This window comes from Coenobita brevimanus, chromosome 47 (assembly GCF_032717465.1).
Source record: "Coenobita brevimanus isolate Jiangsu-jjx chromosome 47, ASM3271746v2, whole genome shotgun sequence".
Lineage (NCBI taxonomy): Eukaryota > Metazoa > Arthropoda > Malacostraca > Decapoda > Coenobitidae > Coenobita > Coenobita brevimanus.
The window spans coordinates 9,681,631-9,706,630 of record NC_137000.1 but is presented as its reverse complement, the minus strand read 5'-3'; the positions used below and the strand labels follow the sequence as shown (position 1 = coordinate 9,706,630).

The 25,000-nt window shown below is 46.1% G+C and overlaps 1 protein-coding gene across 1 annotated transcript in view; it reads left to right on the top strand.

The window, feature by feature from the left end:
• The window catches only part of LOC145399019 (meteorin-like protein), a 110,002-nt gene that overhangs the window by 41,317 nt on the left and 43,685 nt on the right, over positions 1 to 25,000 (top strand). The window contains exons 2-3 of the mRNA XM_080271747.1: positions 23,105 to 23,258; positions 23,543 to 23,774. Of these exons, the coding sequence (XP_080127873.1) occupies positions 23,105 to 23,258; positions 23,543 to 23,774 (386 nt within the window). The remainder of the gene's footprint in view (positions 1 to 23,104; positions 23,259 to 23,542; positions 23,775 to 25,000) is intronic.

The window sequence follows — 25,000 nt, the reverse complement described above, 5'->3', positions numbered from 1 at the left end:
GGTGGGGGAGGATGACGACGAAAGGGGAGAGGGGAGACAGTGGGGCATGTGGGGGGAGGGGCTTGAATTTGGAGAGAAGGGGGTGATGAAAGGAAGGGAAGGTGGTGCAAGGTGAGTGGGGGAAAGGCGGGGGTGAGATAACGAAGGCGGGTGCAACGGTACAGTAGGGGGAGAGGGGAGAGGTGACGACGACGGGGGGAAGGTGGGGGAGTGGGGTGTGGAGGGGCGTGAGTGGGGGGGCGGATAAGTAAGCAACCAACTTTCACGACCACCTTTGTCTTCAGGGGCCGAGGGTGGGGGGAAGGGGGAGGGGAGAAGGGGAGGAGAAGTGGGGAGGGAGGGAGGAAGAGGGGAGAGGGGAGAGGGAGGATGAATGTGCACAGTGTAATTTTTTCCTCTTTTCTTTTCCATTTTCTCTTCTTTTCTTCGCCTTTTTTCCTCCTCCATCTTTTTCCTCTTTCCTCCTCCTCTTGTCTTCTCTTCAACTTTCCTTCCTTCTTCCCTCCCCTTTTCCTTCTGTTTCCTTGTTTCCTTTATTTACGTCTTTAATTCATTTTTATTTCACTCCCCCTTCCCTTTGGCGCACTTTGATTATACTGGTTTCCTATTTTTTTATGGACAGAGAGAGAGAGAGAGAGACAGAGAGAGAGAGAGCAGGGTAAATTCATGAGAGGAGAGAGCAAGTGTACAGTATACAGCAGGAAGCGTGGGTGAGGTAGAGTGAGGAAGGGTAAGGTAGGGTAAGAGTGAGAGAGAGTGAGATAGGGTAGAGTGAGACAGGATGATGCTGGGTAAGAGTGAGAAAGATGCAGTGTGTGGGGGATGTGGGGTAAGAGTAATGAAGAGCGTGGGTGAGGCAGGGTAATGGCAAAATATATTGAGGCAGAGTGTGGGTGAGGCAGGAGATGCAGGGAGGTTGTGAGGCTGGGTGTCGGTGAGGCAGGGAGATGCAGGGAGGTGGAGAGGCAGGGCGTGGGTGAGGCAGGGAGATGCAGGGAGGTGGTGAGGCAGGGTAGGCAAGAAGGAGGGAGTGGGAGGACGCGACGCTGGGTGGATTTAATTGAATTATGTCACAGTCTCTTCTTACTGACTGCCTCCCTCTCTCTAACTCACATCTCTCTCTCTCTCTCTCTCTCTCTCTCTCTCTCTCTCTCTCTCTCTCTCTCAGAAAAAGCGACAAAGATCACTGATAAAGACAAAAACGAGAAAATGGGTAGAGAACGGGAGACAGACAGACGGACACAGACAAAAGCACGAACCTCACACACACACATACACACACACACACACACACACACACAAAAGCACCCTCACACCAAAATCCAAAAGTTGTTGCGGATATAAAGTTGCAAGATTGACACTGGTTGCAAAGGGATTAGCTTACCCCCTGCTGAATACGCCACTGATTGCAAGACGGGTTGATTGACTGATTGCAAAAGGGGGAGGGGGGTGAATAGGAAGGGGTGTGTTGCTGGGGTGAGAAGAGTAACAGGGGGTAACTATGTATGGATGGAGACCGCGATCTTATAGAGAGAGAGAGAGAGAGAGAGAGAGAGAGAGAGAGAGAGAGAGAGAGGAAAACAAGAAGCGAGGACACAATCTTTTTTTTCTTCTTACTTTTTTTTATTATTATCAATGGTCACTGGATTTTTGTCACGGTACCAGTATTCTTATCCCGAAAAAAAAAATAATAACTTTCTTTAATTTCTATATAAAATTATCACCACTAAATACAGGAAATTTAACGTTCATGTTTCAAGGCTACGCGATCTTCAAAATTACCCTCACTCACCATCATGATGTTAGATTATTTTTTCTGAAAGTGGTATAATATCTTTTTTAGAATTACCCTCAAGTAAAATCAAGAAACAAGGCTATTTAAGGGGCACAAAGCAATCACAAGTGGACGAGGGTTGATTTAAAGTGGATATGCTTGATTTGGTGGACGAAAATCAAGTTACAAAATCGAAAGGGAGTTAAAAAAAAAAAAAAAAAAAAATGAGTTCCAAAATAAAAAAAATCAAAAGGAAGTTCCAAAATCACAAAAATCCAAAGGGAGTTCCAAAATCCAAAAAAATCAAAAGTAAGTTTCAAAATCCAAAAATCAAAAGTGAGTTCCAAAATAAAAAAAATCAAAAGGGAGTTCCAAATTTAAAAAATCAAAAGGGAAGTCCAAAAAAAAATCAAACTGAGTTCCAAAACCAAAAAAATCAAAATAGAGTTTCAAAAATCAAAAGTCAGTTCCAAAATAAATCAAATGGGAGTTCCAAAAATCCCAAATAAAAAAAAATCAAAAAGGGGTCCCAAAATCAAAATTCTCGGGGGGGGGGGGGGGACTCAGCACCACAGCATCAAAACAACATTGTAGGTGGATTTGAACACTTTGCCTCTCTCTCTCTCTCTCTCTCTCTCTCTCTCTACCGTCACCAGCCTCTGACATCTGTGCTCCTTTCACGTCTTTGCCACACCTTACGTTTCCTTGAAGATATCTGTATTTTTTATCTGTCTATCTATTTATCTATTTATGTATGTATGTATCTATCTTCCTATTTATCTATTTACTTGTTTCACTTCTCGAGGAGGGTTTATTCAACAATGTCACACGACACCCTAAGTTAAGTTATTTTTGAAGGGGAAAAGAAGGGAAAAGTGGAAGACAGAAGGATGAGAGAAGAAAAGGAGAAAAGAAAGAAAATGAGAGAAAAAGTGAAGAATGAAAGACTATAAACAAAAGACAAAGAAAATGAGAAGTGAAGAATGAAAGAATATAAAGAAAAGAAGGAAAAGAAATGAGAAGGGAAGTGAAGAATGACAGATTATAAAGAAAACAAGAAAGGAGAGAATAGGATTAGGAAAAGGAAGAGTATGGGAAAGGAGAGAAACAGAGCAATGATTCCCAAGTGTGGCTGAGAAGAGAGACAGAAGAGAAGAGGATAGGATAGAAGATAGAGTGCATCAGAGAGGAGAAAGAGAGAAGAGGGGATGAAGGGAATAAGACAGAAGGACAGGGGGGGGGAGAGAAGAGGAGATGAAGGGAATAAGACAGAAGGACAGGAGGGGGTGAGAAGAGGAGATGAAGAGAATTAGAGAGAAGTAAGCGAGGGTGGAGTGTGGGAAAGTAGAGAGAGAGAGAAAGAGAGGGGGGGGGGGTCGATTCCCAAGTGAGGTACGTGGGTTTACCAGAAGTCAATCAAATTAGGACCGACACACACAGAGGGGAGAGGCGGCCGTGGGAGAGGGGAGACGAAGAGGGGAAAGAGACAGGAGGAGGGAGGGTGGGGTGAAAGAGGCTGGGGTGAATGGAAGGGGGAAGGAGACGGGGGGGGGGGTCACAGAGAGAGGGGAGAGTGGGAAGGAGACATAGGAAAGGAGGAAATAGACAGATAGATATAAGAGAGAGAGAGAGAGAGAGAGAGAGAGAGAGAGAGAGAGAGAGAGAGAGAGAGAGAGAGAGAGAGAGAGAGAGAGTAGGCGAGCAGAGAGAGTGGAAAAGGGGGGAGGGGAGCGTGGGAATGAAAGAGGGGAACTAACCATCGCACTGGGAGGGGAGATGAGGGAGAGGGAAGAGAGGGGAAATGCCACGAGGGGAGGCTGGGGAGATTAAAGCAAAAAGAGATTAGTAACCAAGGAGTAAAGAGGGGAGGAGATCATGAAGGAGATTATAAGCGTGGGATGTTGTGGTGGTGAGAATGACGCCAACTATAAAAGTGATCGATAAAGTGGTTCTCACAGTTTCGGCTCTTCTCTCTCTCTCTCTCTCTCTCTCTCTCTCTCTCTCACACACACACACACACACACACACGCACGTACACACCTGCAAAATCACATAGCAACAGCACCCACATGTGCACGTGATACCATTTCATCTTAATTTATCAGCACACACACACACACACACACACACACACACACACACACACACACACACACACACACACACACACTACAGACATAAAAATATTCTTAAGTACAACCTGCAACACATATAAAACCACAGTCACTTTAAATATGCAATAACTATACACTGTTTATTTCAACTTGACAAATTTGCTATCTTTCCTACATGAAGGCTGAGCTATAAGAGATTAGCACTGGATATGGTGCTAGTCACGAGGAAGTGCAATGAAAAAGATGCAGGACCAAGCTATTATTTTGCCACTGAGCCACGGGAAATAAGCGTCAAATGGGCCAAAATCTCTGTCTAATTAAAATGAATGAACTGTTGTCATACATAATCATACATTTTTCAATCTCACAAACAAAAAATAAATAAATAAATAAACATACAATTAGTGACATATTCAGTAACACCTTTATCAATCACACCCACGCCTCCCTCCATCCACAATCCCCCCACCTGAGCATCCATCTTCCACCTGTAATTAGATCTCGCAGGTATGGGGTCCCTTACCTGTCTCTGCTTTACCCTGACCCCCTTTCAGTTGCCTCCCCATTTCTTTTCCTCCGTCCAACGCGTAGCTCCTCTTCTACTCCCCTTCTCTACTCTCCTTTCCCCTTTTTCCTCCGCTTTTCCATGTTTCTCCCGTCGTTCACTCTCCTTTCCATATCTCATCTCTCTCTCTCTCTCTCTCTCTTTCCCCTCCCCAGAGAGAGGGAGGCATTACAGAGGAGCCCTACTCTCTCACCCAAGGGAATACTAATACTCACACGTAATTTGTTATAAGATAAATGGATCAAAAGCTGCATTATTCTGGGTGCGAAAGGAAAGCTGGTTGGGGGTGTATCCTCTTTAACTTTATTTTTATTATCATTATTATTATTATTATTATTATCATCATCATCATCATTATTATTACCAGCATTTCTTTCACCAACAAAGCAACAAAAACAGAAACTCAGCTGAAAATAATAACCGACCAAACGAAAATACTAAAACTCAATCAATTACTTAAAACACAAGGAAAGTCTTAATTATCTCAGTGCATCCTTCAGCGCATCTGAGAAAGGCAAGGAAGTGTATCGTATCTTGAGTACCAGTGGACGTGTTTTATCAGCACTGTATGGGGAAGGGAGGGAAGGAAAAGAAGAGGAGAGAGGGAGGAAGGAAGGGAAGGGAGAGAAGAGGAGAGGGGGAGGAAGAAAGGGAAGAGAAAGAAGAGAAGAGAGGGAGGGGAGAGAAGAGGAGAGTGGGAGGAAGACAGGGAGGGAAGAGAAGGGGAGAAAGGAAGCAAGAGAGGGAGAAAGGAAGGGAGGGAAAGGGGGAGTGAAGAGGAAGCAGAAGAGGGACGAGGAGGGGTGAGAGAAGTGGAGGGGAGAGAGAGAGAGAGAGAGAGAGAGAGAGAAATTGAATTCAGTGACCTGTTCAGCTTCCGAAAGATAACACTAACACAGACTATTGTGAATATCCAAGTGCAAAAACCAGACCACGAGACGAACACGCTACCACAGGGCCACCATGGAGCCACCCACTGGATAGAGTCGTAGCTAATTAACGTTATATCTCCTGGTCGTGAGCTGGCAGGTCTTATACGCTCCTTGGTCGTGCTCTCTCTCTCTCTCTCTCTCTCTCTCTCTCTCTCTCTCTCTCTCACACACACACACACACACACACACACTTTACGTATGAACCAAAGTAAATAGGCCTATAACAAATTTCTTTATAACATCAATATTATTCCAGTTTTAAAAGCTGGAGTAGGGAAAGACAAGGAAGTGGGAGGGGAAGGAAGGGGAGTAGCAGAAGGAGGGGACGCAGCAGGGGAAAGCAGGAGAGGAGAGGGAGGAGGGGGCAGCGGGAGGGGAGTAACAGTAGGAGGGGAAAGGGGGGAGGGGGTAGTGAAAATTCCCTCCGTCTCCCGTTTCGGAAATGAGATATGATGCTTTACTATTGACCACTTGGTAAATTGGCACGGGAGGGGGTCTGCCGGGGGGTGGGGCTGGCTGGGTAGGAGAGAGGGGGGCGTGTGTTGGGGGATGGGTAGGGGAGAGGGGGGGCGTGTGGTGGGTAAGGGAGAGGGAGGCGTGGTGGGGGATGGGTAAGGAGAGGGGGGGTGTGGTGGGGGATGGGTAAGGGAGAAGGAGGCGTGTGGTGGGGGATGGGTAAGGAGAGGGGGGGTGTGGTGAGGGATGGGTAAGGGAGAGGGGGACGTGTGGTGGGGGATACGTTGAAAAGAGGGGGCCGTGTACTTATTACGGGGGAGGGGAGGGATGGGGAGGATGGATGAGGATGAAGAGGGTAGGGGAAAGGAGCAGGGCAGGTAATGCAAGAAGTCTGACGGCTGCAGGAGACAAGCAAAGCAATACTACAATCTAAGACACAGAGTAGTGAAAAACATAACAAAAACAAAATCAGGAGAAAGTCAAGGTGAAAGGTATTATATGAAAGGACGGGGAACAAGATTTGATGGAAGACAAAAGGTAAACGTGAGATGACCATGACGTTTTTAAGAAGCACAGAGAAACGGGAAAAATGGATGAAGATGAGAGAATGCGACGCTGAGACAAATAATCTTACATAAAAAATAGACCACTGATTAAATTGCTTTCAACTAACTAAAAAATCAAAACAATGAGAGAGAGAGAGAGAGAGAGAGAATGAGAAAGAGAGAGTGAAACAATGTACGAAAAGCTGCCGATGATAAGGGAAATAAACGAAATGAAAAAAAAGGTGAAATAATTATACGAGCAGATAATGACGGTGGTTGGGAGAGGGGAAAAAAGAAGAGAGGATGGGGGAAGGAAAGAGGATCGGAAGAGGGGATGGTGGGGGGGGAGAGGGGGAGGAAAGAGGATCGAGTGCCTTTATAATGCGATCGAGTCCCATTGTTGTCCGACCTCCCGCTAAAACCAAATTGGAATTCCTTTCTTGTTGATGCGGGCGGGGGAAACGGGGATACTCAATACACGCTTTCGGTTCCGGCTCGTTCTTGAAACGAAAATATGCAGATCACGGCCACTAGTATTTTATAAAGAACAAGTGCATCATGGAACTGTACGGTTAAACAGGAAGCTTCGCCACCCATTCATTTGTAATCTTATACCGAGCCGAGATTTCAAGCGCCGAATGGTCCACATATTTGTTTACAAGGCGACCAAAATAAAAGTATGTAGGATATGATCAATTTTTTTTCTTCCCTTTCAAATACGGTAAATTAAAGAACTGTACTCGTATGTTATTAATGAAGGTTTTGGTTTGCTTTCAATATTAATTCCACCAAGTGCCACAATTTTAGAAAGAGGAATCAGCCTCAGACATGCAACATTTCTCTCTCTCTCTCTCTGTGGTGACCTGGAAAACGTATCATATTTCTCTTCCGCTAAGTACATGTGCAACGTAACCATGAGAGAGAGAGAGAGAGAGAGAGAGAGAGAGAGAGAGAGAGAGAGAATTAAGATTAAGAGGGACAGACGAAGAGGCTGCGGAAAAAGAGGAAAGAGGAGAAGAAAGTGGAATAAATGAGAGGGGGGAGGGGGCGAGAGGTAGGGAGGGTAGTAGCAATGGAGGGGAGGAAGAGAGGGAGTGAGAGAGAGAGAAGCTGGGAGGGGAGGAAATGAAAAGAGTGAGGGGAAATGTCATGATATAATAAGCGTAGGATGGAGAGGGGAGGGATGGAGAGGGGAGGGGAAAAGAGATGGTAGTCAGGGGGTTGGAAGAGAGGAGGGGAAGGAAGACAGTAGGGGGAGGGGAAGAGGAGGAAGGGAGAGGGGAGAGAAAAAGAGAAGGAAGAGAGGGAGATCCAGGAAGTGAAGAGGAGGGAGAAGGGAAAGAAAGAAAAGAGGGATGAAAAGAAAATGAGGGAGGAAACAGAGGAGTGAAGGGATGAGGGGAGGGAGGGGGACTAAGTAGGAAAGGAGAGAAGAGGGGAAAGGAGAGGAAGGGGAGGGAGAAACTGAGAAGCAGAAAAAAATGGAGGGCGAGTGCTGGAGAGAGAGAGAGAGAGAGAGGGGGGGGAACGGGGGGAAGGGATGAGAGGGAAGGGGTAGAGAGCGGGAGGGAGGAAGAGGGGATGGGGGGAAGGGATGAGAGGGAAGGGGAAGAGAGAGAGAGGGCGTGTGCTATCAGTCTTGCTCATCTTAGTTATGAGGCGTGTCATGCTGCCAGCCACACCCCGCTCCCACGCCCTCCCTCTCACTCCCCTCCCCTCTCTCTCTCCCCTCTCACTACACTCCCTCTTCCCTCTCTCTCTCCCCTCTCACAACACTCCCTCTTCCCTCTCTCTCTCACCTCTCACTACACTCCCTCTTCCCTCTCTCCACCTTACTGTTTTCTCTCCGTCTCTTTGCCCTCTCCCTTCTCTTTCTCATCTCTCCTCTCCGTCGCTCTTCTCTCTCCCCCTCCCCTCTTCTCTCTTCCCCTACCCCTTCTCTTTCCCATCTCCCCTCCCCCTCACTCTATCTCTCTCCCCCTTCCCCTCTCTCTTCCCTTTCCCCTTCTCTTTCCCATCTCCCCTCCCCCTCACCATTTCCTTCTCCCCTTCCCCTCTTCTCTCTTCCCCTTCCCCTTCTCTTTCCTATCTCCCCTCCCTCTCTCCCTTTCTCTCTCCCCTTCCCCTCCACAGCATCACCTGGGTTTATGGGCAGTAAAGTTGGGCCTCCCGCTCCCCCTCCCCTCCACACAAACTGTATTATGATTTGCATCCAAATTACTAAACAAGACCACACGAAAATATTGAGTCAGCCACGAAAGAAGGCCAAAAGCAAAATGAAAAAGTCTTAAAGTTATACAGAATATGAAACCATACCAAAGAAAATAAAAATAAAAATAAAAATAAAAGGTGTTAAAGTTATACAGATTATCAAACAAGACCCCCAAAAAAACAAAAACAAAAATAATAATTAAAAAAGAAATCAGCCAGGAAAAAGCGTGAAGGAAAATGAAAAAAATAAAACGCACACAAAAATAACACAGTAAAGAAGAAAGGCAAGGTAAATAAAATAAAAACAGGTGTAAAAAAGGGTAGCCAAAAAATAAAGAATAAATAAAAAGTTAACTAGAAAATAAAAACTAAAACTAAAACGGATAAAAAAAAATCGAGACTGGCAGTTAAGAAAAAACGAAAGTAAAAAAAAGTAGGGCTAAAGTTACGTTCATTTTGGGTACCACGTATGAGGCTTTTTTTTTTTTTTTTACCTGAACCCCTTCCCTCCCATGACGCGTTTTGCATTTCACTCTGGCTGCCTCCATATGATTTTATTCAGCGTGGGAAAGAGCTCTCGTGCTGAAGGGGTTACTGAAAGCGACATCTACTGCCTCTAAAAAAAAAGAAAGAAAAAAAAAAAGGTCCCAGGCTGAATAAAATCGTGTTAAAGTGGTTAAAATATGCGTCATTGGACTTTGAGAGAGAGAGAGAGTCTATCGATCTATCTATCTACTTACTTATCTGTTCGTCTAAATGTAACCAGTTCTACAGCCCACTGAGAGGGAGAAGGGCTTTCCCTGTTAATGTGTCGGTAACTCTCTCTCTCTCTCTCTCTCTCTCTCTCTCTCTCTCACACACACACACACACACACACACACACACACACACACACACACACAATCCCAGACTAGTACAAAACATTCCATTATAGCAATACCCCCCCAAAAAAAAAAATAAAATGATCTTCCCCACACCTCAAACGATGAAATTAAGAGTCCCAGGAATAGTAAATGGATCCCTATAATAGTCTAAAGATGCACAGGATAGTATACAACTCTCCTGATGAAGCTACAAGTCAATAATAGTATACAACTCTCCAGTCTACACGCACTAAGGAAACTCTATCAGCCCTTCGTAAACAAACTCTCCTTAATAGTCTACAACTCTCTTGGTCAGTCTACAACTCTCCTGGATAATGTACAAGTTCCTCTGATAGTATACAACTCTGCCGGATAGTTTATTAACCCTTGAGATAGTGGCCACAGCAGGGCAGTCTACGCTAACAGGTGTTCCGCCATGCAAATCACCTGGGCGTATATGCAAATTAAGACCCTATCACAGCACAGGTATTTCAGGAGGGTGGGGAGGGAAGGGGAAGGATTTAAAGGAGGGAGGATGGGTTGAGAGGAGGCGAGGAAATGAGAGAAGAGTGAGAAGGAAAGGAGAGAAGAGTGAGAAGGAAAGGAGATATGAGAGAGAGAAAAAGGAAGGATATATGAAGGTAGAGAAGGGGAGATGTTGAGAAGAGACCGTGGGTGATGGACGAGGGAAGAGGGAACGGGAGAGAGGGAGGGGGAAAGGGGGAGGGGAGAAAGGGAAGACGGAAGGAGAGAAAGGGAAGAGGGAAGGGGAGAAATGGAAGAGGGAAGGGGAGAAAGGGAAGAGGGAAGGGGAGAGAGGGAGGAGGGAAGGGGAAAAAGGGAAGACGGAAGGAGGTAAGGGGAAGGGGGATGGGGAGAGAGGGAGGAGGGAAGGGGAGAAAGGAAGGAGGGAAGGGAAGAAAGGGAAGAGGGAAGGGGAGAGAGGGAGGAGCGAAGGGGAGAGAGGGAGGAGGGAAGGGGAGAGAGGGAGGAGGGAAGAGACCGGGGGTGACGGAAGAGGGAAGGGTAGAAAGGGTGGAGGGAAGGAGTGGAAGGGGACAGGAAACGGAAGAAAAGGAAGAGGGAAGAAGGAATGGGAGAGATGGAAGAGGGAATGGGAAAAAGGGAAGAGGGAAGGGGAGAAAGGGAAGAGGGAGGGGGAGAAAGGGAGGAAGGAAGAGGAGAAAGGGAAGAGGGAAGGGGAGACAGAGAGGAGGGAAGGGGAGACAGAGAGGAGGGAAGGGGAGAAAGGGAAGAGGGAGGGGATGGATGAAGGCAGGTTGTCACAGATTGGTGAGGAAGATGACAGAGAAAAGCACACCTATGAGGGAAATAATGGGGAAAACGTGTGGCAAAGGAGGGAAAATAGGAGAGGAGGAACGCACGTCGTATCTTAGGGGAAGGAAAGAGAGGAAAGGGAGGAAAAAAGAGGAGACGGAGGAAAGAAGAGAGGAAGGAGGAGGGTGAAAGGGAGGAAAGGTGAAAGAGGGGGGGGGGGAAGAGGATGAAAAAAAAAAAAAAAAAAAAAAAAAAAATGAGGTGAGAAGGGAAAAAAGAGAGTGAAGAAGGAGACATGAAAAGTCAATGAGATGAGGAAGTGAGAGAGCAGAACAGGGGAAAATGGAGAAAGAGTGATAGAAAGAAAAAGTTAAAAAGAGAAATGAAAGAAATGGGTGGAAGAAAGACCGACTGAGGAATGAAAATATGTGGGGAGAGAGACAAGAAAATTCTGCAATATAAAACAGGAAAATATGGGTGAAGGCAAGAGAGAAAATGGTGAAAGACGGGGAAAAAAAAATGAAAGAACGTAAACGACAGAAGAAAAAATAATTTAGACGAAAGAGAGAGAGAGAGAGAGAGAGAGAGAGAGAGAATAATACCTCTCTCACGCCAGGTTAGGTCGTGACTCAAGGGGGCGTTGTGAAATAGGGTGAAAGTTGCCCCCCACCCCTCCCCCTCCCCCCACTCCCTCCTCCTAACCCCTCCTTTTCCATCTACTACCCACTCCACTCTTCCACTTGCACACTCCCCCTCCCTACTCCCCAGCCACCCTCCCCCTTTCACACCCCCCACTTCCCCCCTCTCTTGCATCTCCCCCTCCTATATCCACCTCACTATCCCCCTCCCATGCCTCCCCACTGCTCCTACTGCCCACTTTACTCCCCACCCTACTCACTCCCTCTTCCCTCCCTTCTCCCTTCCACATTCTGTTCCACTGTTCTTTCTCTCTCCCCTCCCCTCTTCTGTTCTCCTCCCCTTCCCTCCCACCTCCCCATTCTCCCCTCCATCTCCCTATTCCACGCACATACACACCCTCCCATCCTTTCTTCCATACCCCTACAGTCCCCTACCCCATCCCACCTCTATAAAATCTATCTACCTACCTGTCTATCTATCTATCTATCTATGTATGTATATTAAACTTGTCAATCTCCCAAGCTAGATAGATAGAGACATTGATAGATAAGACTTACAGCCAACAGAAGTTAGTTCGAAAATCTCTCTCTCTCTCTCTCTCTCTCTCTCTCATAATGAGGGGGTGGTAAAGTGAGCGAGTGTGCAAGACGTGGGCAAGGTCATCAACTGAGAGAGAGAGAGAGAGAGAGAGAGAGAGAGAGAGAGAGAGAGAGAGAGGAAAAAAAAACTGTTTAACCCTTTCTTGGGCAGGGGGTTTCCGGCCACGCAAAATCGTCCGGAAGCAGAGAGAATAAAACCACTAAATTATATCCTAGTATGCGAAGAATTAAGAGTGGGGAAGAAGAAAGGAGGATGAAAAAAAAAATAAAAATAACAATGAAAAGGACAGAAAGGAATGAAAAGGAAAGAAAAAGACAAGGAAAGAAAATGAAAGAAAAAAAAAGGAAAACAAAATAAAAAAGAAAGGAAGAAAAAGGAAATAAATGTAAGAAAAGGGAAAAAAGAAATGGAAAGATAACCGAAGGAAAAGGAAAGAAAAAGGAAAAAGATGAAAAAGAAAAAAAAAAGGAAAAAGAAAGTAAGAATGTGCGAGGGACATGGACCAAAAAAAAAAAAAAAAAAAAAGGCGGGGGGGGGGGGGTTAAAAGGATGAGGGATATGGGATTAAAAAAAACTAATAATGGCGGTATGTAGGGGAGTAGTATGGATCTCGTTTGGGCAACATCGCAGGCAAGGGAAGGGAAGGGAAGGGAAGGCAAGGCAAGGCAAGGCAAGGCAAGGCAAGGGCAGAACCAAGGAGAGCATGAAGCGAAAGGAGTGGCAGGGCAGAGTAAGTATAAGCAGAGTAGGTGGTGTAAGGCAGGGTGGAAGTAGGCAGGGTAGGGCAAAGTGGAAGTAGGCAGGGCAGGGCAAGGTGGAAGTAGGCAGGGTGGGACAGGATGGAAATAGTCAGGACAGAGCAGGGTGGCAAGCAGGGAGAAATGCATGAGGAGAGAGAAAATCAGGCCTGGCAGCGGAAAATTGGGATGGGAGAGAGTCGAGGCACTGTAGGGTAGGGCAGGGGGAAGCCAAGGTAAGGCAGGGTAGGAAGTGGGTATGGCATGGATAAATGCAGGGTAAAATGAGGCAGGGCGAGGAACGATACGGCGGGGCGAGTTATGGCATGGTAAGGCAGGGCAGGGCAAGGGGTGGGCATCCCAGGGCAAGACTGAGCAAGGCAAGAAGTGGGCATGGCAGGGCAAGTCTGAGCAAGGTAAGAGGTGGGCATGGCAGGGTATAGCAGGGCAGAGCAAGGGGTGGGCATGGAAGGGTAAGGCAGGGCAGAGCAAGGGGTGGGCATAGCAGGGTAAGGCAGGGTAGGGCGGGGCAGCCAGACAACAGGAAGTGGGCAATTGCGGTGGTCGCGAGTCGCTGGCTCAGACGCGTGGCTCCAGGCTCGCCCCATCTTATACCCTACCCTCCCTTCTTACACCCTGCTCTCCCTTCCTTATTACACCCTACCCTCCCTTCCTTCTTACACCCTACCCTCTCTTCCTTTTTCCATCCTACCTTCTTTTTCTTCCCATGCCCTCTTATAACCCTCTTTATCTCTCTTATGTATCTCTCTTCTGTCCTCCCTCTCACACTCTCTTACAGCTTCTTTACCTCTCGTCTGTCCTCTTTTCCTTCTTCCATATCTTCTCTTCCTTCTTACATCCTATCTTCCTTCTTAAAAACCCTCTCACGTCCTTTTCTTTTTTTCACTTCCTCTTTACACCTCTCTTATCCTCTTTTACCCTTCTTCCCTCCTCTATTCTTTTCTTCTTTCCTCTACACCTTCATCCACTCTTTCCTCCTTCTCTACCCTCTTGTGCCATCTCTTCCTTTATAGACCCTCTCTCACACCATGTATCTCCTATCAATCACTTCCTCCACATCTTTTTATTATATCTCTGCATTTTCTTTCACTCATCTTACTTTCTCCTACAATTTTACATTCCATCATCAATCCTTCTGCATTCCAACATCATTCCTTCTACATTCCATCATCAATCCTTCTACATTCCATCATCAATCCTTCTACATTCCATCATCAATCCTTCTACATTCCATCATCAATCCTTCTACATTCCATCATCAATCCTTCTACATTCCATCATCAATCCTTCTACATTTCATCATCAATCTTTCTACATTCCAACATCAATCCATCTACATTCCAACATCAATCCTTCTACATTTCATCATCAATCTTTCTACATTCCAACATCAATCCTTCTACATTCCAACATCAATCCTTCTACATTCCAACATCAAATTCACACCATCTTCTAAGGAACTACATCCCTTTCTCATCTCTTTCATCCCCTGTCTACGTCTCTGCAGCCCTCCTTTTCCCTTCCTTCTACATCCGTGTTGCACCCTCTACACACTTATCACCGTCGCCATCACTACCACACTGTCATCACAACGATAATATCTCCACCACACAGCCACACCACACTGTACAGGCGCATCTACCACACTGTAACGACCACCACCACACTTCTACTACTACAACCTCATGACGTAGGTAACCACTTCCACACCAATATGACCACACCACCACCACAATTCATCTACTTACAAATCCACGTCAGTACCACACCACCACACCAATACAACTAACCACAGACACTAATAAATACATAAATAAAAAATAAAATACCACAACTACCACACCATCAACACCACTAATTTCTCCCACACCTCTCTCACCCACCACCCCACTTCACTACACTTCAAACCCACCCATACACATTCCCATACAATTACACCACTTTCACTGCTTCCCTGTCATCCATACCAGCATACCACTTTCACCCCCTACCCTACATAACTCCACCACACCAGCCCTACACATCCCTCCACGACACCACTCTTGACAACCTCTCCACCTCCTTCACCCACTCCACCCACCACACCATCCTCACCCCTACACCTCCTCACACACCTCATTTTTACAACACCACACCACTCTCAACACCCTTCTCCTCCATCATCCTCTATTCCACCACACCACTCAACACCGCCCTATCCTTACCATCTACCACATCACACCACACCATCCTCACACCACACCACCCCCAGTCGTCCTGCACATCACCATACCATCACACCACTCACACCCCTGCACACCACACACTGAGGCGGTGTATACAGACCAGAGGGAGGGAGGAAAGAGAGAGAGACCAAATAAAGAGCCAAGCGGAGAAGACCACAAGAAGGGAGAGAGAGAGAGACAGACCAAATAAGATCGTGGCCTGACATCTAAGAAAACATGGAGTCTTGAACCCGTGCGTGCAACCTCACTCTCATTTACTCTCTCTCTCTCTCTCTCTCTCTCTCTCTCTCTCTCTCTCTCTCTCTCTCTCTCTCTCTCACTCACATTTCTTTCTTGTTCTTTGCTCCCACTTCTCTCTCTGCCATTTTTACATTTCTTTTAGGCGTCTTTTTCCTCTCTCTCTCTCTCTCTCTCTCTCTCTCTCTCTCTCTCTCTCTCTCTCTCTCTCTCTCTCTCTCTCTCTCCACACATACACACATAGAGTAGGCAATATCAGTGAGGCAAGTGATAAGGTGGTGGTAATAACGAAGTAGAAGGCGCCTGATAAGAGATAAGAGTAGTGATATGGAAGGCAATAGAATCAGGGTCCTGATAAAAGCAGCCCCCACCAGCGTAGAAGATAGGACAGATAAGGAGACGGTAGATAAGTGAGAGAGAAGTAGAAGGCCGTGGAAGGTGGAAGAAAAACGGGAAGGAGTAAAATTTGAAGAGAGAGAGAGAAACTTGAGAATATTATTTTAAGTATGTGTATATATATAGAACTTTCTTCCTCAATCTGTATTTCCCTCCGCCTGATCCCTTATCTTTAAAACGCACGGCATCTCGACATCTGAAGCGTGATACTGATTATTTTATTTCTCTTAGTCTCTGTAGGAGTAAATATTTTTTGCTGGTCTTTTCTCGCCTTTGGTTCTTCGTTTTCATTACACAATATTACTCTAAATCAACTATTTTTCCGGGACCTTTCTGGCCTTTGTTCCTTCCTTTTTCATTACAAACTATTATCCTGTACAATTCTTCTGAGACTTCTGGCCTTTGTTTCTTTTTTTATTACACTATATTACTCTATATCAACTTTTTTTCCGGGACCTTTCTGGCCTTTGTTCTTTTTTTTTATTATTAAAAAAATATTACTCAAACTTTTCTTCCGGAACTGTTCTGGCCTTTGGTTCTTCTTCACTACAAAATATTCTGTATATAAACTGCTAAAATTACTCTGTGCCTCCCAGCTCGTACACGTTATAGCACATTTAATCAGGGCTGGTTTTCGTATCTACCCACACGTGCTGTTTGCTGGTCAGATGAGATGCTTATTATCTAGCATTAAACAGTCTAAAATATAACAAAATACTAATGATAGATAACATAAATACCTGCCCGCAAAGTCCAAGCCGGTTGAAGAAGGGAAAATAACAGGAAAAATACTGAAGGAGATGCCGGTAGTCTCTGAGAGGTGGAGGTGGTGGAGGGGGGATTTGGGAGGGGTGGGAGGGAGGGGAGGGAGGCGGCAGGAGAGGTGGATGAGGTGTGGAAGAGCAGAGAAGAAGTACAGAAGAGGTGAAGGTGAGAAGTGGATGTGATGTGGAGGTAAAGTGTAGGTGAGAGAGGATGTGGAAGGCATGAAGTGAGGTGTAGGTGATGTGGAGGAGGTGAGGAGGTGGAGACGATACGAGGTGAGGAGGTGGAGATAAATATGACGGGAGAGGAGGAGGAGATGATGTGGAGGTGGAAGAGAAGCAGATGATGTGGAGTGGAGGTGAAGATGAAGGGACAGAAGGATGAAGTGGTGTGGATGTGGAGGAAAGGCGGATGATGTGTGGAGATGGAGGGAGGAGTGGAAGAGGTGAGGTGTAAGTGGATGAAATGTGGACCAGATGTGGAGGTGGATGAGGTGGATATGAACTGTGTGACCTTCCTGTTGGCAGCTGTGAAGTGCAATATTGTTTTTGTAGTAGAGACTTTTGGGGAGGGGGGAGGGGGAGGGGGAGGGAGGGGAGACTGGTGGGGAAGAGAGGGAGGATAGAGGACCGGTAGGGAAGCAGGGGAGGGATAAGGCGACCGGTGAGGCAGGAGGGAGGGAGGGGGTAGCGATGGGGAGACTGGTGATGGTGAGGAGGGGGAGGGAGTGACTAGTTAAGGGGAGGGATAGAGTAACAGGTTGGGAGGGGGGAGGGGAGGGGGAAAGGATAGGGCGACTGGTGGAGGGGAGGGGGTTCGGGGGATTGAAGTTGGTAGATGGGGACAGGGGAGTAATGGAAGACAGACAGGCTGGTGTGTGTGTGTGTGTGTGTGTGTGTGTGTGTGTGTGTGTGTGTGTGTGTGTGTGTGTGTGTGAGAGAGACAGAGACAGAGACAGACAGACAGACAGACAGAGGGGTATGGAAGGGGAGGTGGAGGGTAGGAAGGTGAGGTGGGGGGTATGAAGGGGTAGGGAGGAGTGGTTCAGAGCCAGGGAACCGATGGACTTAAGAACGTGGTAATTGTTTAGACCCTGGAAACAAACGCAATCACGTCAAGGATAGGCCAAGGACGGTGAGGCGACGTCCTGAGAGGGGAAAGAGAGGAGGGGAAGAGGGATAGAGAAGAGGGGGAGGGGGAGGGGAGGGAGTGGGGGGTGGGAAGAGGGAATGGAGACATGGGGTGACTAGGCAGTGTTAGGGAAAAATTATCAAGAAACCAAAAGAAAGATATGATGACATTGGACAAGGGCAAGACAGGGCTAGATGATGGGGTGTGAAGGACCGCAAAGGATAGGGAAGGGCTGTTTGGGGCTACATGGGGAGGGAATAGGGCAGTTGGTGTACAGGGTAAGGGCTGTTTGAGGTAGGGGAGATGGAGAGCGAAGGCTGATGAGGGCAGGGAGAAGGGTGTTAAATGGTGTGATGATGAGGGGAGAAAGGGCTAGTGAGAGGGGAGAAAGGCAAGCCTGTTAAGAGAGAAATGGGATGGAAGAGATGGAAGAAACGAGAAACGGGAGACGCAGAGGAGGGGAAGGAAAAGGAATGAAGGACTAGATGGCGAAAAATAATGGTGCGCGACGAGTAAAAATCTAGAAAATGAAGGTCAAAGAATGGTGAGAAGAGGGAGAGAGCTAGAGAGGTGAGAGGTAGTGAGAAGAGTAACGAGAGAAAGCAGAAGAAAGCAAAACAGAGAAAAGAGAGAAAGCGAGAGAGGATAGAGAGAGAGGAAAGAGAGCACTTAACACCATCCCACAGCGGTATCACCTTATGGGCACTAGTCACGTACACCACCATCACTGATAATGTCAAGCCACCGACACACCACACAGGCAGGCAGAGAGGCAGACGGGCAAGCAAGGAAGCAAGGAGGGAGGCAGGCAGGCAAAGAAGCACACAGGCAGGCAGAGAGGTGGGGGTGGTAGTTAAGCAGGGAGGTGATTGGTACTAGGCAGACAGATGGGTTGGCAGGCAGTAAGCTGTAGGCATGCAGAGATGAGAGCCAGCAGATCAGAAACTATGGGTGGTAGGCAGGGAGGGGAGGCAGGCATCTCTCTCTCTCTCTTTCTCTCTCTCTCTCTACGTGTCATTTGGAGGGACAACTTCTATCATGCCATCCCTCGCGTGGATTGTTGTTATTGTCGTGACTGCGGCGGCTGGGTTAGTGATGATGGTCACGTGATTCCTTCTTGTTAAGCCATATTCGGGTTGGGTCTGGATGGGGGGATGTTGTGGGATGATGATGATGGTGGTGGTAAAAAAGACTACTAGGGTAACAATATCATAATAAAGTTGGCATTATTATTGTTGTTGTTATTATTATTATTAGTAGTAGTAGTAGTAGTAGTAGTTGTATTATATTGTTCAAGAAAATGAGAAAATCTGTTTCTTTGCAACAGGCTGAGTGAACTGACACTCTCTCTCTCTCTCTCTCTCTCAAAATCCCCTACCACAGATACACACGTGATAAGACTCACTCTTGTCGCATCAATAAAGCTTCCCCATTGACACCACTATCTGACATCAACGCTCCATTCCCTGTCATCAACACTCCTTTCACTCACACCTGGCTCACCGCTGGGAAGGCTAGGGATAAGGGGATAGAGGGACAGGTGTGGATAGGTAAGGATAGAGGGACAGGGACGGGTGTGGATAGCTAAGTATTTAGGGACAGGGGGACAGGTGTGGACAGGTAAGTAGTTAGGGACAGAGGGACAGGTGTGGATAGGTAGGTAGTTAGGGATAGAGACAGGTGTGGTTAGGTAAGTAGTTAGGGACAGAAGGACAGGTGTAGATAGGTAGGTAGTTAGGGATAGAGTAGCTGGTATGGGCAGGTAAGAAGTTATGGACAGATGGAGATGCTCACCTGATATGCTTCTCACTCTTGTCACATCAGTTAGACTCGCCCACTATCAACCATCAACACTTAGTCAACATTTCTTCCATTACTGATACCAAGATCGCTACTGGGATTAGGGACGGGGCTAGGGATGAGGTGGGATGGGAACTTGGAAGATGGAGGCATAGATGAGAAGATGCAGGTTAAAAACAGGCTGAGAGTTCTTTACAGAGATGGGTTACGGACAGTTAGGTTAGGTTGGGAAGTGGCGTAGGGTAAGATTAGGAAGGTAAGGTACGGTAAAATTAGTTAGGTAGGGCTGGGTTAGCTTACGAAAACAGAAGTAACGTTAGGTTACATGAGGAAAGATAAAATTAGACAGGGTTAGGTTTGGTTAGGTAATTTTGGCTGAGGTGAAGTGAAATGAACTGAGGTGAGGTGAACTTTGGATATGTACGCGTTAAGGTTAAGACATTCAGTTTGAGTGTCAGATTAAGTTAAGTGAGTTTGGGTTACTTAAATCAGGTAAGGCTAAGTTAGGTCATCTCAGGTGTGTGGAGGTAAAGGCAGGTGACAAAAACAGACGGCTATAACGCAAAATCTGTGACTCATAATAAGAAATCGCTCACCCTTTTATCCCAAAATAAATCCCCATCAGCGGTGCCTCATTCCCCGCCTCCTAATCCCTAATCCACCTTTTGTTAATCCCAGCTTCCTCAATCCTTAATCTTATTTTATTTCAGTTTCTCCTTTAAGCCTTCTCGTTTCCCCCCCCCCTCCATATTTCCTCTTCCTTTTCTGGCATCAATACATACTTTCTTTTTCACTTCTTAGAGAGAGAGAGAGAGAGAGAGAGAGAGAGAGACAGACAGACAGACAGACAGACAGAGACAGAGAGAATGAATTACAGGAAAGTAGAAATAAAGACGAACGAAATAAGAGAGACAGAGATGGACCTAGCCCCCCTCCCACCTGTAATAAAGTTCGGTAATTGCACCTGGCTACACCTTGGCTGTTTAATTAGGGACCGCTAATCACTTCAACCTTAATGACATCGCTCCCGTCCATGTCCATTTGTCGCCTCACTCATTTCACCTTGGATTTTCTTTTTTTCTTCTTTATATTTTCACATTTCTTATTTCTTTCTTCTATCTTTACTTTCCCGTATTTAAATTTCTTCGTGCACTCAAAATACGAGAGAGAGAGAGAGAGAGAGAGAGAGAGAGAGAGAGAGAGAGAGAGACCCACACGAATGGTCAACACGAAATCACTGATCGAAAATTCATTACGTTCACTGACCCGAAACTGTGTGGTCGATGGAGGAGAAGAAGGAGGAGGAGGGAGGAGGAGGAGGAGGAGGAGGAGGAGGAGGAGGAGGAGGAGGAGGAGGAGGAGGAGGAGGAGGAGGAGGAGGAGGAGGAGGAGGAGGAGGAGGAGGACGAGATAAATGAGACAAATCAGGAAAGGATGGAAGAAAGGAGGGAGAGAGAGAGAGAGAGAGAGAGGGAGGGTAGAATGGAGAGGCAGGCCAGGTAACCAGTGATGCGAGGCAGGTGACCAACCACAGGTGTGTCCTAGGTAAACAAATCATTAACATCACTACACCTGTCCTCTTACGTCTCTCTCTCTCTCTCTCTCTCTCTCACACACACACACACACACAAACACACACAAAACAATACATGAAAAATTTTGCAGTATTCCTACCAGACACAACCAGGGGGACTAAGCTAATTACAACTGATGAAGGTTTTGCAACATTACGCAACTTTTCTCACCCACGTATTTACGAAAGACAAAAGCAACTGCACGCACGAAACCAGGAGAACATTGGGATTACGGAACAGGAGAGTTGGTTGTTATAGGAGCGCCAGTAAAGAACGCAAATTAGCAAAAAGTGAAGGTAAACAATGACCTGCCTTGAGTAAGTTTCATCCCTGACTTTGAACATTATAAGCTTTTCAGAGAGACAATGGGGACCTCTCTCTCTCTCTCTCTCTCTCTCTCTCTCTCTCTCTCTCTCTCTCTCTCTCTCTCTCTCTCCCTCTCTCTCTCTCATTCTTCTTTCCATATACACTGTTCTCTTCTCTTTCGTCATCCTCTTATCTTTGTCTTTCACATTTCCTGTCTTTCTTCTTTTTTCTCTTTTATTTCCCATCTCACTTCTCTTATCTTTTATCTAATCTCGTTTCCAATCGCACCTCTCCTCTCCTTCGTCCTCTCTCTCTCTCTCTCTCTCTTACCTCTAGTCTCACCTCTCGTCTCTCCCCTCCATCTTGCCTCCCCCCTTCCTTCCCTCCCCCCTTCCCCTCTCGTGCGCCCCCCACTGAGAGGGGATTGGGGGAGGGGGGCAGAGGTCAACACGAACACGCAACACACACACACACACACACACACACACACACACACACACACACACACACACACACACACACACACACTGCAAAGAAAACTAATGATAATGAATGAAGGGACGAGGGAATTTGCAAAGAAAAATATCAAGACATGAAACTACGAGAAGGGAGGAAAGAGGGAAAGGAGAGAAAAGAACAGGGAGGAAAGAGAAGATAAGAAGGAAAGAGAGGGAAGAATGGAGAAGAAGAAGGAAGATGGAGACGATGAAAAGGAAACGAAGAAAGATGAATAAAAACGAACGGCAAGAAAGGCCTGATACCATACAAAAACAACAATTAAAACACATAAAAACAGAATCAAAACACCTGAGCCCCCCCACACCTGAAGGGCCAATTAAGCCTCTCTCCCAGGTGTCTCAAAACAAGAGCTGTGACGTGAAGAGCTATTATATAAACCACTAAGAGATGGGATTGTGTTTTGACTGTTTTTATGATGAGGAGTCTCTCTCTCTCTCTCTCTCTCTCTCACGTTTCCTCTATGATTTATAACTGCCATTTCTGTTTTTACACTTTCCCTCCGTCTATCAATTCATCCATTAACATATCTATCAATCCATCTATCTAACTCTATGAATTATCACTTATATCAATCATTTTACATAACTATTCTATCTATTCATATTTCCTTGGCATCACCCACCAGTGTGTAGAATTTTTTTTGACTATCCATCCATCTATCTATCTGCCTATGCCTACCTACCCACCTACCTATCTGTCTATCTATCCATCTATCTATCTCCATGACAAGGCTGACTCTGGTATTTTCAACCCAAAGAGTGTTCCTGGAAAAAGATCGTCCATTTTTCACCTCCCCTGACCGACGGTTCGGATGATGATGATGATGATGATGATGATGATGGGATGGTAATAAACGATCGATGAATAATATGACAGACAGAAAGACAGAAGTAGATAGACTGACAGATCGATACAGGCAGACAGATAGATATATAGACAAACAGACACAGGTAAACACAAACACAGACAGATAGATAGATAGATAGACAGATAGACAAAGACAGATAGATAGATAGATAGATGACTGATAGATAAGAGACAGAAGAGTGGGGATGTGAAGCTGGTAAATAAATGGATGGACGGGACAGGTGACAGGTGAGAGACAGGAGGCTAATACACAATGACTGATTAATCCCTCCTAATTACACCCGGGACAGGTAATTACTCATATTATTAGCAGGTAACCCATCAGGTAACTCATCTATTCGCACGTCAATCAGCCCGTTATTTACACCCACACAGGCATCATACTATACACACCGGCAGAGAAGCGTATTTTGGGTGTAGGGTTAATAGATGATGATGATGATGATGATGATGATGATAGGAGGAGGAGGAGGAATGATGATGACTGAGAATAATAATAATAATAATAATAATAATAACCAGCCACTAATTTCATGCTGCTCTTCTCAGTGGGTTGGAGCAGGACGGTCGAGGAGTGCAGCCCGTGTACCTGAGCTGCTCCTCGGGCCGGGTGGAGTGGCAGTACCCTCGAGCGGGACTCAGGGTCATCCTCAAGTCACCCCACCACTCGAGGGACTTCCACGCGTGCATCAAGGCCGACAAGGTACCGAATAATAATAATAATAATAATAATAATAATAATAACAATGATAATAATGGAAATAATAATGGAAATAATAATAAGAATAATAATGGAAATAATAATAATAATAATAATAAATAATAATAATAATAATGGTAATATAATAATAATAATAGTAATAATAATAATAATAATAACAATAATATTAATAATGATAATAATAATAATAATAAATAATAATGATGATGATGATGATGACGGTGACGACGACAACAACAACAACAACAACCCATCCACCCCCTCAGGGCTTCCAAGGTGCAAGGATTTACCTGGAGGGGCACCGCTCCCTCCTGCCCATCTACTCCTCGGAGGACGGTCGGCCTCGAGAGCTACTGAGGTGCTTCTCCAGCTACAAGGGCCAGGCGGCTCTCTACGTGGAGGCCGAACCCGGGGCGGACGACCTCAAGAAGCAGGTGGCCAGCTTCGAGTACGACCTCCAGACGCTTCCCAAGGGCACCACCTACGACCCCATGGAAGGTAGGTCGTGTGGAGGCAACTTCTATCTATCTATTTATCTATTGTTCTATTTATCTATCTACCATCTATGACCCCATGGAAGGTAGGCCGAGTGGGAGGTTTTTATATTCATCTATCTTCATCTACCCACTATCTATCCGTTGGTCTCTGTATCTATTTATCTACTTACTTGTCCGTAGTCTTAATTTATCTATCTATCTATCTATCGGTCACTTATGTTTACTTATGTGTGTATTTTAGTTACTTATGCCTACACGAAAGGTAAGTTTGGTGTGGTTTGGTTATTGTGTTTGTTTAAATATGTAGTTATTTGTTTATTTCCTCTGTGTGTGTGTGTGTGTGTGTGTGTGTGTGTGTGTGTGTGTGTGTGGATGGGCATCTGTTCTTTGTCTTTTATTAAGTGATTCGTGTCTTTCATTTGGCTCAATATCTCAGATCTAAAATGACGACCTCCAGGCATCTCTCTCTCTCTCTCTCTCTCTCTCTCTCTCACAGCAAGCACGAGCATCAAACACTCAAACACAAGACCAAGCAAGAATGACGACCCGAAAGCCGCATTAGGAAGCACGGCAACACTTGGCGAGACCCGTGTGTGTGTGTATGTGTGTGTGTGTGTGTGTGTGTGTGTGTGTGTGTGTGTGTGTGTGTGTCTCGACTCCTATATCTATCTATCCATCCATCTCTATCTATCTATCTATATCCATCCATCCATCCATTTATCTACACATCCTTCGTCACCTGCCTATTTGCATTCTCTCTCTCTCTCTCTCTCTCTCTCTCTCTCTCTCTCAGGTGATGCTAACACTCCAAACTAAGGACTGGAGGGCCACCTAAGGAGAGGCCCTTGACGTCTTGAGTATCATCGTTAATGCATGGAGAGAGAGAGAGAGAGAGAGAGAGAGAGAGAATCAAACGAGACAAGACTGGCCACACACAAACAGACTGACTAGATCAAGAGGGAGACAGACAGACAGACGGGGGGGGAGGGGAAGAAGAATAAAAGGGCAGAAGATGAAGTGTTTTGCAAAGCCTCGAAGACAAGACATGGGTCGTGGTGGGTAGTGATGGGTGAGGGGGAGGAGGTGAGGGGTGAGGGGGAAGAGGGGCAGGGTGAGGGGTGACGGGGAGGAGCAGGGTGAGGGGGTGGTGGAGGGGAAGGGTGAGGGGTGACGGGGAGGGGAAGGATGACGGGTGAGGGGGCGGTGGAGGGGCAGGGTGAAGTGTGA